General features: G+C 53.1%; 6 protein-coding genes across 6 annotated transcripts; 3 read left to right on the top strand and 3 right to left on the bottom strand.

Annotated features, from left to right (window-relative positions):
• Positions 1-439: 439 nt before the first annotated feature.
• On the bottom strand, positions 440-1,336 carry J4E79_003349 (uncharacterized protein; the record flags this gene model as incomplete). Its single annotated transcript, XM_049352244.1, has 3 exons — positions 440-502; positions 635-1,132; positions 1,193-1,336. 3 exons carry the CDS (start codon positions 1,334-1,336, stop codon positions 440-442), a joined length of 705 nt encoding a protein of 234 aa, XP_049213715.1.
• Positions 1,337-2,285: 949 nt separating this feature from the next.
• J4E79_003348 (uncharacterized protein) lies at positions 2,286-2,873 on the bottom strand (the record flags this gene model as incomplete). Its single annotated transcript, XM_049352243.1, has 2 exons — positions 2,286-2,638; positions 2,705-2,873. 2 exons carry the CDS (start codon positions 2,871-2,873, stop codon positions 2,286-2,288), a joined length of 522 nt encoding a protein of 173 aa, XP_049213714.1.
• Positions 2,874-4,235: 1,362 nt separating this feature from the next.
• On the top strand, positions 4,236-5,912 carry J4E79_003347 (uncharacterized protein; the record flags this gene model as incomplete). Its single annotated transcript, XM_049352242.1, has 2 exons — positions 4,236-4,652; positions 4,707-5,912. The coding sequence occupies 2 exons, from the start codon at positions 4,236-4,238 to the stop codon at positions 5,910-5,912; spliced, it is 1,623 nt and encodes a 540-aa protein (XP_049213713.1).
• Positions 5,913-6,269: 357 nt separating this feature from the next.
• J4E79_003346 (uncharacterized protein) lies at positions 6,270-9,446 on the top strand (the record flags this gene model as incomplete). The annotated part of the gene is made up of 3 exons (XM_049352241.1): positions 6,270-6,293; positions 6,348-9,237; positions 9,295-9,446. 3 exons carry the CDS (start codon positions 6,270-6,272, stop codon positions 9,444-9,446), a joined length of 3,066 nt encoding a protein of 1,021 aa, XP_049213712.1.
• Positions 9,447-9,747: 301 nt separating this feature from the next.
• J4E79_003345 (uncharacterized protein) lies at positions 9,748-10,685 on the bottom strand (the record flags this gene model as incomplete). The annotated part of the gene is made up of 3 exons (XM_049352240.1): positions 9,748-9,985; positions 10,032-10,429; positions 10,479-10,685. 3 exons carry the CDS (start codon positions 10,683-10,685, stop codon positions 9,748-9,750), a joined length of 843 nt encoding a protein of 280 aa, XP_049213711.1.
• A 580-nt stretch (positions 10,686-11,265) lies between these two features.
• Positions 11,266-14,582, top strand: J4E79_003344 (uncharacterized protein; the record flags this gene model as incomplete). Its single annotated transcript, XM_049352239.1, has 4 exons — positions 11,266-12,081; positions 12,128-12,559; positions 12,614-13,661; positions 13,708-14,582. 4 exons carry the CDS (start codon positions 11,266-11,268, stop codon positions 14,580-14,582), a joined length of 3,171 nt encoding a protein of 1,056 aa, XP_049213710.1.
• Between the last annotated feature and the right edge of the window lie 2,483 nt (positions 14,583-17,065).

Here is a 17,065-nt window from a genome sequence, read left to right as displayed (position 1 = left end):
TGCGATACTCGCATGCGTCTCAAGCGTTATTTACGACCTGTCTTAGTACCTTTGGGGCTTTTCGTTCCTTGGGTGGTAACCGTTGCGCATGCATGTTGTTGTCCGTTCTCGGAAAAGGGTCCCGCTTATTTTGGTAAGCAGGGACTTCAGTGAGTGGTTTGCGAGGTCGGTGCATGCAGGTACGCTATCTCAACGTGATAGAGACTAGCGTGGACTGTGGGAGATGTGGATGAGGTGGGTATGAATACACCATGATGCGCAGAAGTTAGGAGACGGGTTTGGGGCCGAGGATGGCTGGGTGCGGTTGTTTGGGGCGACGGGATCATATCCTAGACCCCCGTGGTGGGTATTGAACGGTACACAAGGCTGGTACCTGGCGATAGACCGGTTGTTATTATGTGTTCGCCTCCTGTGCGGCGGAGGTCTTCCCGGTCAACATCTACTCGGCTCGAGGCCATGCATTTTCAGCCTCTGCTCCACCGCCTTCTTCGTCTTCCTCCTCCTGAAAACCAGCACGAAAATTACCACGGTCAGTAATGCAGCGCAGGCCTGCACAATACCAACATACCAACTCGCACTCTGCACACTGCGTTAGCAAGCCCTCTTTTCAAACCCCTAAAAATCATCCACTTACCTGCACATTACAATAATTACCAAAGTCAATGTCACCCACGAACTCTTTTTGAATTGCCCTCGCACCAGAACTACACGTCCAGCCCCAAAGGTCATCGCTCTTCCCATTTTTATCCTTCTCGGTGCGATACACAGTAGCGGCTACACACCATACAATGAAGTTCCCCAGCATATTGACCCAGCTAAAGGTACTCGTGACAACAGCGGCTACGTTGGCCTGTTCAATACCACACTTGTACGAAAAGATCGTTGCGAAGTTGAGTAGTACAGAGACGGCCGAGACGCCAAAGTACATGTATGTTGGCCATGCCCGTGTATTCTTCGCCCAGGGCGTGCGTAAGATATTCTCGCCACTGGGTAGTCGGACAACGCGGTGAATGTTGCGCGTGCTGAGAAACTTGTGTAGGGTAAGAGCCGTGAGGACGAGAACTGCGATAGAGATGAAGAGGGCGAGGGAGCGCGATATAACGCGTAACTTCCGGATACGTATCTTGAGGTCCTGGTGTGTATATTAGTATCACTGGTGCTCGCTTGCAGGACTTCTTTGTTGGGGGCGTACCCTGTCTTCGTTTGCCGCTTCTTTGAGCTCCTCAAAATCGCCATGAGGTAGTGGTTGACTGTACTGTGCGCTAAGATCGTCGGTAGCCAATTGAAGTGTGATCGCAGGTATTGGCCTATTATAAGAGAACTTGGAAAAAGTCATGGTCGATGGTAGCAAGTGTTGTAGGTCTTGCTCCTGCGAGGGGCGTTGAGGCATAGTATGTATGCGCAGTCATTGGATATTTGTTGAACGCAACAAAGAATTTCGTGTGTCCCTTTTACAACATGTCGGAAGTCATGTAGATAGTTGGGGTGGCTTTCAAGTTGGACATGGGGGTTTCCCAATTTGTACCGAGATCTTCGTGGTGATCTCCGTGTTGTTACATCAGCAGCCTCAGCTCCTCCAGCTCCAAACATTAGTCGATTGATAGTTCCGCCGATCGCGCCGTAATGTATCAGCACAGCTGAACTGCAGTGCTGATGACGTGCCGCTTGTGGCTGCGGTTGACCGTAAGCGGTATCGTGGTCGTGGCTGAGCTGATCCTGATTCGCCGAGTTGCCCACAGACTGTGCTTAGTGATGATGTCGCTATTCTGGGAATTGGTTGCCGTCGGTATGTTTACGTTGCATGTCGCTGTTCATTTGAGGACTTCATGCTCGAGCTGGGCTGTCCATCGGTAAGATGGCTTTACGCCCCTTCCGGCAAGTGCAGCACAAGATCGGAAAGAGCATCAGCCCATCAGTCGCTGCATTTCCTTGGATCTGCTTTATTCTTATGTGAGAACTAGCGGGTCGCTGCACCTCGAACACGAAGGTAATTGAACAGGTGCGCTGCAGTCTACATTAGCACGGAAAACGAAGTTGCCAGAATTCTAAGATAATGGCGACCCTGACGTAATTTTTGGTGTCCAGTGTGGGAGGTAATTATTGAGATTCTCTTTTTCAAACAGGGTGGCTGTTCAAGCCGCAGCCGGTCTTAGATGGATTTGATTGTGTTGCATTCAGCGACCTGTCCATGAGCGCATGGTACAACTTTTCCCAGCGTCATGCTGAGATGATTGCAATATTGCATAGCACTGGTTCTCCCTCGCATAATCCCGTCAGAGGTGCAGCTATCGCTGGAGGACGGACTGCTGCGTGAGCCATTCCTCAAGTTTCTTCTGTGCGTCTTTGTCCACCAGACAAAACTTGATGGTACCCATCTCACTCATTCCCTCTTGCTCGACGGGTACACGGTCCAGGTCGGCAACCTCTTTCACTTTCTCTGCAGTGTTCAACAGTCCTCCCAATCTGAAAAGAAGCATCATTTCCCCATCAGCACCAGAGGTTGGTATGAAGGCGCTCTGGCTCTTGAAGACTTTGAGGAGGGAAAGATTATGCTCATAAGCCTCGCGATCGTAGCCTATAGCTTCTTTTTCGGTCTGGACAAGTTCCCAATGATCGTTGGTAATTCGCTCCCGGGTGACTGTAGAAATGCATCAGTATATGACAGTTCCACATTTGATAACCAGGACCAGGCGGTGTCACTGACCATCACCGCGTTGATCACTGATCAGACGGACAGCTTCGATTCGGGAATATCCAAAGAGTCGCATCCAGCGCTCGATAGTTTCCGATGTCGGGTATTGGGAAGCAATCTGCGCGTCAGAGGCTGATGCTGCATGCGCCATGCGCTCCAATTCGTCCCAACCAGCGTCCATAGTCGTGTAGCTGAAGTAGATTCTTCAAAGGTTGACTTGCGTGGTGCGATGCGCAATGATGCCAGGCGCGTGCGCGAGGTGGTGCTGTGGGCACCAAAGTCGGCTATTTATGGGTTTCAGGCTGCTTTCACATCGCGCCTGATGATTTTGGTGTGACGCGCAGCTTCAGTCTCAACTGGCAGAGTGGTCGTTCTTTCCATGGTTTGAGTGAGGGAGTCACGACTGGAGCGACTCACCACCTGGGCAGCACGGAACCATTCCGGGCTCACTAGGCCGTGTTTGGGACTTTGCGCGAACGTACCAGACTGTAAGAAATCATGACTCAGCTGCCCGCGACACTGGTGTGGTCTTCTACTTCGCTAACAGAACATCTTTTCGTGGTACGTGTGCGCGACCGAGAACAGTGGAGAGCCTGCATCGCCATTTGGGCGCTCATCAAAGCGGAGGAGGTTACAGGGTACGAACAGATAAGGGGAGAGTCAACGACTGAACTGCTGGAACAAGATCAAGCGGGTAAACGCTGTATATCGAAGATTCCTGCGATGGATGCCTAGGTGTTATCGGAAGCAAATATCCCCCTCATCGGGGACAAGCGACCACGCGCGTCGGGAATGGCCTGTCTTCTTGGTGGCATCTCGCAAGTTTCACCAGCTTCGGACTCCTTGGCAGCCAGATGCGCGCAGTACTCGCACGTTTGCAGGCTGCAACCTCATCCTTCTGCACAATTACACGCGCTGCTGCTGCGAGTCGCTACGAGACAGGCGTCTAGACACACGGCTTATCGAGTAATCAAGAAACGTTGCAAGTGGATCCATTCTATTGTAAAAGATGGCACTTTACTCCTAAGCGACCCTCAGTTGCGCCTGAGCTCTTTAGCCTCCGACGCAACGGTCGCACAACCATAATTACCGAGGCGTATTGCACGCGAGAAATGGACAGAATTCGTCCGAGTAAAAAGTACGACTTCGCCAGAGCCAAGATGTCCGATGCAAAATGCGGGGAAAGCGTGGCATCTCCATGGACAGCAGACCCAGTGGACTGGAAGCAGAATACCCGTAGTCAAAAACGAACTCGGAGGTCATAACTATCCGCTCCCGTGTGCGAACAGGGCGCGATACGGTTCCGAGGAACTAACGCCTGTGAACATGTGTACGCCTCGTGGGTCTGGCTCCTCTTTATCCTTGCGGCAGTTCATGTGAATGGCTGTTGCAGCGGAAGCGCCACAGGGACCCTGGCGCGTTGGTAGTGCGATTGAGTTCTATACCTAGATACTTAAAAGGATCAATCCTTCTCGAGAACTTCTCCCCAACAGACGAAAGCTGCCACGGCTGCGTGTTCACCTCACATAGTTCTGTTACCAACATGCACAACTCCATCCTCTTAGCCGCTTGGGCTGGCATTTCTTTTGTCCTCTACAAGATCATCTCCTCGATCATCATCTCGCGTCGCCATGCTGCTAGAGCACGTCAATTGGGCTGTTTGCCTGCCCCTGAGACTCAGCAGTCTCCATTCGATCCCCTTGGACTCCAGAATGTTGCCAAAATAATGAAGGCGGACAAACAGTCCCGTATACCGCAGTATTTGAAAGGTCGCGTTGATGATGCGTGCGCGAGGGAAGGCAAGATCGTCAACACATTCCATCAAAAGATCATGGGCGCAGAGGGATACTTCACAGTGGAACCAAGGAACATCCAGGCTATACTGGCCACGCAATTCAAGGACTACGGGTTAGGAGAAAGGCGAAACGGGAACTTTGCTCCACTACTCGGCCATGGCATTGTAAGTACTATTCTCAGGAATGCGACAAGAACGTCAGACGCTGACATCAAGCAGTTTTCCAGCGATGGCGAGCAATGGGCGCATGCGAGGTCATTACTTCGGCCACAGTTCGCTCGCGACCAAGTCAGCGACTTGGACCTTGAGGAAGAACATATGAAGAACATGATGCGCGTACTGCCTACCAACTCAGACGGCTGGACAGATGTCACGGACCTGAAGCCGCTTTTCTTCCGCCTGACGCTCGACAGCGCCACAGAGTTCCTCTTTGGCGAGAGCGTTGACTCTCAGCTCGCATCCCTACCCGACTACAAGTCTAGTAAGCCCCCAATGGCTGTCAACGAACAAGACTTTGCCACGTCCTTCGACCAGGCGCAGAACACCATTGCCCAAGCTAGCCGTCTCGGAGAGGCCTACTGGCTCGTATACGACAAGGCGTTCAAAGACCACTGTAAACGCTGCCACGACTTCATTGATCACTACGTCCAACTGGCATTATCAAAGGAGAAGGGTACTACCCAGGAGAAGTCACATGGCAAGCAAAAATACGTCTTCCTTGATGGACTTGCAGAGTCTACCCGCAACCCCATCGAGCTTCGCGAACACCTGATATCGATTCTACTAGCCGGTCGCGACACGACGGCATCGCTACTGTCGTACGTCTTCATGCTCCTTTCAGAGCACCCGGAAGTCTACAACGCCCTACGCAGTGTCGTGTTGGAAACTTTCGGCACCTATTCGAACCCCAAGAACATAACATTTGAGTCGCTGAAGTCATGCAACTATTTGCAGTGGGTTTTGAACGAGACTCTGCGTCTGTACCCTGTCGTCCCTGTTGATGGTCGCCGTGCCCTCAAGGATTCTACCCTGCCCATGGGCGGCGGTCCAGATGGCACAGCACCTCTCTACGTCAAGAAGGGCATGCAAATAGACTACAGCGTATACATCATGCACCGTCGAGCTGATCTCTGGGGTCCCGACGCTGAGGAATTCCGACCCGAGCGCTGGAATGGAAGGAAGAGTGGATGGGAGTATCTTCCTTTCAACGGCGGCCCAAGAATCTGCATCGGGCAGCAGTTTGCCCTGACAGAAGCTGGATATGTCGTCGTAAGGTTGATGCAGAGGTTTGAAGCGATTGAGGGTGTTGGTAATACTTGGGAACCGAAGGAGAAGGGTGGTATGGGTTATGTCAGGAATGGGCTCAGCTTGACGACATGCCCCGCGGATGGTGTTAAGTTAAGGTTGAAGGAAGCCAAGGAGTAAGCTGGTTGTAGATAGATTGGTGGATTATGATTAGAAAATGTTATCCTTCCATACCTCTATTGAATGATGCGACGAGATTGTACCAAGCATCTCGACAATACTGCAGTTGAACATGTGTATTGCTCGTTCGGCTGAACGCTGTGTCCACCCTCATCATTTTATCCTCCGATGTCAAAAGCAGCGCGTCCGTGATACTAATTCTAAGTCGAGGCGTGCAACTGAAGAGCGTGGCCAATCCCCCAGACTGTGGCGCGGCGCTAGGACCGACGGGCGAGGCAAGGATCCGTCGGCGGGACATTTCCAAACTTTTGATGCACTCCAACATCTTCGAACCCAACACGCACCACATCGCCCAATATGCGGAGAGCGCGTGGACTTCGGGTGAGGAAAAGCAAAGCCAATTATCAACAAACACATTCTGACTAACAATGGCAGGCTTCTTCAACCCGCGACGTTTGCATCTTCTGCGCCACTCGTCAATTGGCCATCTCGAATACGCTCGCTACATCATCATCGGACGCTACACAACGACGGCAACTCAACTCATCTAGTAGAGCCCCGCAATCGGCCGAGGCCATCCTATACAAAGATGCCAACGAGCGCAAGGAGCCAATGTCGCAGGCACAGCGCATGCGGCAGGCGCTGGCCGCCAGCGCCCCTCAGCCGCAATCACAAGGAGGCTTCATGTCGCCGGCAGAGAGGATGAGAGCATCATTAGCACAAGCACCTCCGCAGCATCAATCCCAAGCGTCACGGCAATTCCCACCAGAGCGACGCGCAATGAACAGAGGCGGTCCTTTCGATGGGCCGGGGCGGAACCAGAGCAGAGACCGATTTGCACCTGGTGTACGGAGGACGACCGGCAACGAGCGTGGCAATGACTATCGACCTCCGCCCCAGAATCGCTATACCGTCAATATGGACTCGAGACCACAGGTCAACACCCCGGCATTTGGCTCCGGTCACCTTAGACGACGAAACGACCCACAGCCCGAACGCTCCCCGTTCGGATTAGACGACCGAAGATCACCACAGGCTCCTAGACCTGCACCACAAAGAAAGATGCTGGATCAAGATGAGATATCAAAGTTGTTGGGGAATGCGGCGTCGAACTCAACCCCGAAACCCTACACACCACTTGCAAGGGACATAAATGCACAGAGGACATGTTTCCACTGTGGATCGAAGGAGCACGCGAGCAATATGTGCCCATCAAAGCCGGTGCTCCGCGAGCCTCAACGGCAGGAACAACCAGCACAGAAAACGGCCATGTATACACCACCACAACGTTACAAGGAATCGATATCGGATGCTGCAGAAGCCTGGGCGCAGAAATCGAAGGGCAATTTGGACATTGAACAGTCGGCAAGATGGCAGATAGAAGAGGATAACAGGCGACGCAACGACGTGGACAGCGAGAGAAGGCGAAGTCGCTTTGCCTTTGACGAGCCGGATGAGTCCAAGAACCGATACGAAGAGCCCGCGCGAAGGCAGGGCGGAAACAAGGGCAGGAGCCGACGCATACAACGGGACGAGGAGGACGATGAAGACCGGCCACACGTCAGCAAGCAAGAACGCAAGCGGTTACGGGCTGAGGCGAAGAAGGCAGCGCAGTCGGCAAAGGCCGGTCCTACACCGATCTCATTACCAGAGTACATCAGCGTGGCCAACCTTGCGGGTGCCCTTAGGTTGAGAGTAGAGGACTTTGTGCGAAAGTTGGAAGAGCTAGGGTTTGAGGATGTGCAGAATGATCACATTCTGAACTCGGAGCATGCTGGCCTTATTGCACAGGAGTATAACTTTGAACCGATCTTCCAGGCACAGGAAGATGATGGCGACCTCTATCCCGCAGCACCTCTTGAGCCTGAGGCCTACGCCGAGCTTCCTGCACGACCACCTGTTGTCACGATCATGGGTCACGTTGATCATGGCAAGACGACTATCCTCGACTATATGCGTTCGACTAGTGTGGCGGCTACCGAGTTTGGCGGCATCACACAGCACATTGGTGCGTTCAGTGTGCCACTGGCAAACGGAAAGAAGATCACGTTCCTTGACACGCCCGGTCATTCTGCATTCGAGACGATGCGCGCTCGTGGAGCCAACGTTACCGACATTGTCGTCTTGGTCGTTGCTGCGGATGACTCTGTCATGCCCCAAACTGTGGAGGCGATCAAGCACGCGCAAGCGGCGAATGTCCCTATGATTGTCGCCATCAACAAAATTGACAAGGCGCAAGCTGACCCTGATGCCGTCAAGCTTGATCTCGGCCGTCACGGTATTGAGATTGAGGACTTTGGAGGCGACATCCAGGCTGTTTGCGTCAGTGGAAAGACAGGACAGGGCATTCCCGACCTGGAAGAAGCCATTTCAACGTTGTCGGAGATGTTGGACCACCGCGCTGATCCTGCGACCTCCGTCGAAGGATGGGTTCTTGAGGGTACCACCAAGAAATCTGGACGCGTGGCTACCGTCCTGGTCCGCAGTGGTACCCTTCGTCAAGGAACAACGCTTGTCGCAGGAACTACCTGGACACGCGTGCGTACTCTGCGCAACGAGGCTGGCGCTGTGGTCAAGGAAGTCGGGCCTGGTATGGCTGTCGAGATCGACGGCTGGCGTGATCAACCCATCGCTGGCGACGAAGTGCTACAAGCAGAAGATGAACAGCATGCGAGCTCGGTGACCGATCTCCGCAGCGAGAAGGTCGACAGAGAGCAAATGGCGCGTGACATGGAAGCCATCAACGAGTCTCGCCGCCTAGAAGCCGAGCGTCGTGCGGCCGAAGAAGCAGCTGCCAAGGCTCTCGAGAATGGCGAGGAAGCTGAAGTCGCTGAGGAGAAAGAGGCTGGTCCGGAGGTCGTCTCCTTCATTATCAAGGGAGACGTATCTGGCTCTGTTGAAGCAGTCATTGACTCTGTCTCAGCACTCGGAAACGCAGAGGTATCTACGCGCATCCTCCGCCACGGTGTTGGCGCACCCTCCGAATTCGACATCTCGCACGCCGCCGACGCAAAGGGACATGTTATCAACTTCAACACCACAATTCCTGGACACGTTGCCAAACTAGCAGAAGAGAAGGGCGTCAGGATTCTTGACAGTAACATCATCTACCGCGTAGTCGAAAACGTCAAGGATTTGCTATCCGAGAAGCTTGCACCAAAAGTCATCCAGAAGGTCACGGGTGAGGTGGAAATCGCAGCCGTTTTTGAGATTGGCCTTGGTGGCAGGAAGAAGATGAAGGTCGCGGGAAGTAAAGTCAGGAACGGTGTTGTCGATAGGGGTTCCAAGGCTAGAGTACTCCGTGGCGACAAGATTGTCCATGATGGTAAGTCATTCCCCACGTTGTTGTGTAAATGAAGCATATGCTAACGAAGATTGTTAGGCGTGATCGAGTCGCTCAAAAACCAGAAGAAAGACGTCGAGCAAATGCGCAAGGATACCGAGTGCGGTATTTCGTTTGAAGGCTGGGAAGACTTCAAGGTGGGTGATCGCATTCAATGTTATGAAGAGAAGTTTGAGAAGAGGAACTTGTAAGATAGTGTATACTATGTACATAGAGTAGCGTTGAGTGGTTTGGGCTGAGGGTTTGATAACTACCCTTCTTCGTGTATATATGTAGATGTATGGATATGTAACTATCAATTATTCCAATCACGCAAGATATTAGTGTGGTGCATGAATCGGTCTGCCACCACCCACGCTTGTGACCTGGATACTATCACTGCAGACCGTTTTCGAGGTACTCTAATGCATTCGTCATTATCCTATGCCTTATTGTACTATGACGCCCTGACACTTCCTGTTGCAGACATGCAACCCTTTATATCTTGGCCTCTTAATGATCGCCAACGTGTTTCCGTAGCTTGGCCCCCGTCCATAATACCGGCGCAAAGTGTGTCGACATGTTGAAGCTGAACAGCGACACAAACCACAGTATGGCCATAACGGCGACTGGGACGAGCAGGAGCTCGGTGTGGTGGAGGAAGGGCAGTTCCTTGTAGCCTAAGAATGTGATGATGAAGTAGTAATTCAATGCGGCGAGGTAGAGTGTGTTCGAAAGAAGTAGCGAGAACCTAGGCATGTCAGCGCATAATCTGATTCCTTGAGTTCAAGACTTACCAATGGTGTGTGCCTATAAGTGGCATGCACAGGAACTGCACAACATAGAGGAAGACCCAAACCGGCACAAAGGCCCGGATGGCAACGTCCCAGCAGTATCCAAACTCGAGCTCTTCCTTGCCCGAGTCCTCTCCTAGGTTGTATAGTCCTCTCCTTCGTCCAGGTAGCAGTGCGTTGTCTGGGCCTAATAATCTACCGACTAGAAAGAAGAACAGGGTCGCTATCAACAGCGAAAGCAGCAAGAAGTGCCCGAATATGAAGACCATGGTTATGTGGAGGGTCTGTGTAAAGCCATCGGCGTATGCGAAGCCCCATGCAAGTGATGTGAGGGTCAGGAAGAAGGAAAGTAGGTATGTGAACGACGGGTCGGGGCGGTGGTATGTCTTGGTGGTTTGTTTCTACACGCTGTTAGGCACATATCATCACACAGAGACCAGAAATACATACATGGTAGTATATCTGTCGAAACACCTTCTTGGGTGCTATTATCAGGCTCATGATCTCCCATATGGCCATTTCAAAGTCCATCTGGGGGAATTTGAACATGCGCTTGAAGAAGCGCGGCATCTTGATCTCATTCCGCCGTGTCGATGGGGTCGAGCCAAAGTTTGAAGGTCCGCCCGTCGGCCTTGGGAGTGATATGTGCGGGTTCATGTTGGGCGTGCTTTGTGAGCTGGTGGCCGTCTATAGGCAGCTGTCGAGTGAAGGCGCGACGCCGGAAATGGAGATACTCGAATGCGCGTCAGGTATTGGTGTCACCGCGAGTCCCAGACTTCCATTGTTGGAGGGGCGCGTCAATCGTCCGGTGGTTTAGTGAATGGTGGCTATGTGTTCGGTACCTGAGCGATGACGCCGCCGTCTGAGCTAGCGCCAAGAACGAGGCTGACAGGCTCCGCCGAGAGCAAGCCCGCAACGCCGACTCGCAACCTTTGCTCCTCTCACGACAACGCGCCCACCCACCTCAACCACGGCGAACGGCGCATCATCTCCACCCCCGCGCGCATCTTGGAACATATCGGCGCGACCTTTGCACCTGCCAGACGCACCGTGGAGACCTGCATCGCGCCTCCCGCTTTCGCGCGCACCTCTCGACGCTCCTTCTAGACACTAACCACGCGACAAAGACATCCATTGTCCACGACACTCCCGCGCCTGAGCATATCGTAATACAACGCCCAAAATTACTTCGTGATCAGTTCTGACAGCCCACCACAGCCCTCACGCACCCACAGCCATGGCGGACGACGCTGAGCTCGCCTTCCTCGAGGCGCAAAAGGACGAATACGACCCTTCAGCCGGTTACACGATGCCCGACGCTGCTGCTGGACAGGACGAGTACGACCCCGCCGCCACATACTCGCCGCAGTCCTACCAGTCGGCATCGATGCAGCCAGAATCTGGCGCAAACTCACCACCGGCCGCCGACGCCGAGGGCGAGAATGGGGTGCAGCCTCAGCCTACTCAGACCTCCACAGAAGGCTCCGCAGCGCCGCCGTCCAAGCGACCGCGCACTGTGGGTGGTTTTGTCGACGAGAGTGAGGACGAGGAAGAGGAGCCCGCTGTGCAGCCGCAAGAGGCGAATGCTACACTGAGTGCTACTGGAGCTTCAGAGACTCCCCAGCCATCTTTTACAAACTCTCCAAACAATACACTCCCAAACCCAGATGTACAGTTACATAGTGCACAAGATCAGGCTCCCGCTTCCATCTCTGCTTCTGTCGCTGTCAATGAGCCTGCTCCCTCTGTTGCTTCTCTTCCTAACGGCAGTACGCCTGTTGCAGACGCTACTAAGCCAGGTGCTCCCGACGTCATGACTGCTGCTTCGGCACGCCCGTCTGTAGCCCCAGCTACTCCAGCTCCTATGTCTGCTTCTCTACCAAAGGCTCGTCTTCCTCAGGACCGAGTGGGTATTCTCGAAGATCGCATTGCTGAAGATCCGCGTGGTGACATCGAAGCGTGGTTGAGTCTAATTGAGGAGCACCGTAGGCGACACAAGCATGACGACGCACGAGCTGTCTTTGAGCGCTTCTTCAAGATCTTCCCTTCATCAGTAAGCAGGACTGTCGATATCTCATGTGATGTACTAACATGTCTAGGGCGAGCAATGGGTCGAGTACATTGCCTTTGAGACGGAGCTTGACGAGCTGCCAAGGGTCGAACACCTCTTCGGTCGCTCTATTCCTTCAGCCCAATGGCTCGGCATCTACTCTGCTTACATCGACTTCATCCGTCGCCGCTTCAACCTTACCACTGACCAAAATGGACAGAACCGCCAGACCGTCACACAAGCTTACGAGTTCGTCCTTACTTCAGTCGGTCTGGATGTCCATGCTGGAAAGCTTTGGCTTGACTACATCGAGATGCTCAAATCTGGGCCTGGTGTTCTCGGTGGCAGCAGCTGGCAGGACATGCAGAAGATGGATACTCTGCGCAAGGTATACCAACGCGCTGTTTCAGTACCACACAACGCGACCCTAGAGATCTGGAGAGACTACGACAGGTTCGAGACAAGTCTGAACAAGGTCACGGTAAGCCTCATTGCATTCAGTCCCTTGTATTTACGAGGCTAACATCGATGACAGGGCCGCAAGCAACTCCAAGAAACCTCGCCTGCCTACATGACTGCACGCAGCGCCATCAACGTCCTCGACAACAACATCACAAGGGGCGTCAACCGGACCACACTACCCAAGCTGCCGCCCGCCGCCGGCTTCGATGGCTACGAGGAGTACATGAACCAAGTGAAGCTATGGAAGAACTGGATTCAGTGGGAGAAGAGCGATCCGCTTGAGTGCGCTACAGACAACCGGGAGTTGTACAATAAGCGTGTACTCCACCTGTACAAGAATGCGCTCATGGCCCTCCGCTTCTGGCCAGAACTGTGGTACGAAGCAGCTGAGTGGTGTTACGAAAACAACATTCAGGCTGAGGGCGACAAATTCCTCAACGACGGCATTGATGCGAACCCTGAGAGCTGTCTCCTCGCCTTCAAGAAGGCCAACCAGGTCGAGCAACGCACCGATTTCGAGGATGGCCAAGCAGGTATTGTTGCCAAGGGCAAGGCTGTACGAGAGCCATACCAGAGGCTGCTCGATACCATCTACGATCTCACAGCACAAGTCAAGAAGCGAGAGGAACACTCCATCTCCCGTGCGAAAGAGCAGTTCGAGGCACAGAAGGCTGCGGACGAAGCTGCCCGCGCAATCGCACAACAGAACGAGGACGCTGACGACGAAGACGAAGTCGTTGCTGCACGTCGCTTGAAGGAGAAGGAGGATGCTTTCGCACTTCAACTCCAGGCCATGTCTGCTGGATACAATGCGCAAACACAAAATCTTAAGAAGACACTCACGTACACATGGATAGCTCTCATGCGGGCTATGCGCCGTGTTCAGGGCAAGGGAGATCCCAGGGGCGAGATTGGTGGCTTCCGTGGCATCTTCACGGAGGCTCGCAAGAAGGGCAAGCTGCTTAGTGAAGCCTACGTCGCCAGTGCGCTCATTGAGCATCACTGCTACCAGGAACCGGCTGCACAGAAGATTTTTGAGCGGGGTATGAAGCTGTTCCCTGAGGATGAGCAGTTTGCGTTGGAATACATTAAGCATCTCATCAAGCTCAATGACTCTACCAGTAAGTGACAAAGTCTTCGCAACACAGTTCCTACTAACATCATCAGATGCTCGTGCCGTCTTCGAGACAGTCGTCGGAAAGCTCACGGCTAAGCCTGAGACCGTTCACAGGGCTAAATCGCTTTTCGCCTTCTTCCATGATTACGAAGCCCAGTTCGGCGAGCTGGCCCAGATCACAAAGCTTGAGCAGCGCATGGCAACTCTCTTCCCTGAAGATCCCCAGCTGCACCGCTTCTCGCAGCGCTTCGCGACCCAGACCTTCGACCCGATCTCCGTCCGTCACATCATCTCGCCTCGCACACAGATGAAGCCCGTGATGCCAGCGACCATGCCATCGGTCATGCCCTCCATCGAAGAGCAGCAGCAACAGCAGCAGCAACCGATGCCTGCGCTACCACCCCAAATCGTAGCCGAACAACAGCGCCTCGCGTCTCCCAGCATTGCGAACTCCCCACACCTCGGAAACCTCATGCCTGTCACGAACTCACCAAAGCGCCCTCTTGATGACGCGGACGACGGTGGACAGCCTCGCAAGCTTGTTAGGGGCGAGTCACCGCTCAAGGGCGCAGCAGGTCGCCGTCTCGATGCTGCACGCCGCAACCTAGCCACCACCGGTGCGACACCCGTTGGCCAGGCTCCCGGCCCGCCACCTCTGCCTCGTGGCGTCAACTTCCTCCTCGGCATCATTCCTCCTGCGAGCACATACAAGGAGACGCGTTTCAAGGCTGACGGTTTGGTGGCTCTGCTGCGAAGCGTCGACGCCATCCCCGTTCCACCGGGCCAGGGTCCTCCGCAGCCACAGCGCTGGGGCACCACCCCGACAACAGCGCAGCAGCTGCAGAGCATACAAGAGAAATACGGCAATGGTGGACACATGCCCATGCACCCAGCTATGGCGGGCGCAAACGCTTGGGGGCCTTAGGAAAGGTATCCAACGTTCATCTTACTGGAGCTTGTGCGCCGGCATTACCGCGTTTGAGCAAGAAAGAGTAGGATTATCTTCACTCGAAAAATGGTTGTCTAGACCAAGAACATTGCATGGATTGGCGTTTATTCTTCTCTACTCATTTGTACGGACTCGATCACCAAAACACCCGGATACTGAGAGCGTAGGGAAGGGGGGCCGCATGGGGTATCACTAATGGAATAATGGAGGTTTGGCTTGGCTTTTGCCAGCCTATATGTGTGAGCGAGGCGTTGGGTTCTTGATTGCGCCTTTGAGTGGCATTCTCATCGAAGTCTTGGTGGAAGGACTTGTAGCCTCTTTCTTAGATGTCCTTAATGGAAAAGATGGTTCATCTATCCTCCTTTGGTCGTGTTGTGATGCTATTCGAGTGCTCTCGTGAAATGAAAAGGAAAGGATGTCACATGAGTCGAAACCATGTCCATACAAGACACATGTATGTCCATTGGTACATCAACATTTCTTCCAGTACTATGTTCTTATTCTCTCCCTTCGCAGCTCGCATATAATGCACGGCACGACACCACGCATGCATCGGTGTCATGGCTCACTGCTCCACTCGGTGTCATCGGGCTAGCCTCCGAACTAGCAACGTCGCGCCTTTCTGTCCGACATGCTTCCTTCCCTCTACGCCACACACATTGCACGTATATACACAGGAACCAACACGCTTCGCTGATCCAATCACCACTCCCAAATCATGCACAGGAGACGTTGATCTGTCGCCGCCATATGCCGCTACTTCGCGGAGCAGTTTCCGAAGTTTCCCGGGCGTGATCTCCGATTTAGGGGTGTATAAGAGGACGGAAGGTACTCAGTATCCACTGGGACACTATACATAAAACTATAGACCAGATTTCCTGGTTTCGCTGCTCAGGAAGCCTATTTGCTCTACATTTGGTACTCTGGGGAAACGCCTCTTCGATATCGCGGTCAGAATTTCGAAGATCTGAGATGTGGAGTGGAACTTGCGCAGAAGAACGGGTTCAAGAAAATGCCCCCAGAACGCCTATATACTCAATCAGATGCTGGCATTAGTCGGTGAACATTGGAAGCTTTTCAGATCAGTCTGGGGTTATGAAAAAGTTGGTATCCATTAGTTCTCTGGTTACTCTGAACAAGCTTTACGCTTCTCTCAAGGGCGGAGTATCTAAATGTACTGGTCGTATGCTCATTGTCATTATCAGCTTCGGAAGGTCCAATTCCCAGGCAAAGATATCTCTAGTTCATGATCCGTATCTTTGCTGGGATCGATTTGACGTGTGTTCTTATCATATCTAGTCAGCTGGTACCCGCTAAATACCCTCAAGTCTCCCTTGGCGCTGGCATATCATCCACATTGCTTCTCGGGACCTTTCGAATGGCCCCAGCCTTATAGTCTCTCGCCATATCCATAATCTGCCCAGATTACGCCACCGTCTAGTGTCCCGCGACTCTTGGCCAGTCTCTCACCAAGTCCAGAAAGGCGGTTATCACATACCTGCGCTACGTCAGCAGGGTCACAACACCACCTGGGCACGATATCTCACCCCGTCAACAAACATCAGCCCCACTTAAACCTCATCTTTTACCTGTATACACCCCCGGTACGTGTCCGAGATCTCACATGCCAGCAGCTAGCGTAGTCTATCTATCCATATAAGCTTGCCCACCCACGGCCTCGACCCTCTTTCCTTCCTCACACTACAACGACAACTACTCTTCCCTCCCTTCCTAACTTGACAATCATCCCAAGGGACAAGCCTTCTATCTTCTACAAGCCCCAACTACTTCACCAACATCAAGCCTACCTTCCTCAACCGCAACAAGAGCCGGTCTCACAATCCTCACTGCAGGCAGTCTTCCGCACTCAGCACCTTCCAGTAAGTTCCCAATTAAGCATTCATCTTCTTCAGTCACCATGACAACGATGATGGTGACCATCATCGCACTGCTGCCGCTGCGTACTCTGTGTCACGTCGAGGTCCTGGTACCTGCCGCGCAGTTACCGCTCTTATCGGCTCGGTCACCACAGCAATCTCATCGTTCTTGCCCTCTTTGTTTTGACGCTACCACATGACCCCGACTCGGACTAGCTTTGGAGCTCACCCAGTGCCATAACTTCCTCAGCCTCACCTTTTGTTTCCCACCCCAACACATCATATCCAACAACACTCCTTTTGTATGCCGCTCCTCTCCCATGCTTTATCGCACATCGCTTTTTGTTCTATCTCCCTGTCGCGAGCACATCAGTTCGCAGCTTCTACTTTTGAACTTTGCTGACTTGCCTCAGACCCGATCAGCGATCCGGTTCAAACGCTCACATCCTCAACGCCAGTCCCGCACGCGACTCAGATCTGAGATCAACGTACGTGTCCTCCGCTGTCGCCTCTAATCGCGCAAGCTCTATGCCGTCATTGACACCGCCGGCAAACGCGTCCTCGCTCTCGATCACCGCTAAT

The sequence above is a fragment of the Alternaria viburni genome (assembly GCF_023758015.1).
Source record: "Alternaria viburni strain BMP 2772 chromosome Unknown scaffold_5, whole genome shotgun sequence".
In the NCBI taxonomy this organism is placed as follows: Eukaryota; Fungi; Ascomycota; class Dothideomycetes; order Pleosporales; family Pleosporaceae; genus Alternaria; species Alternaria viburni.
Note: the sequence above shows the minus strand (reverse complement) of the source record. Positions and strands in the feature narration are given on the sequence as shown.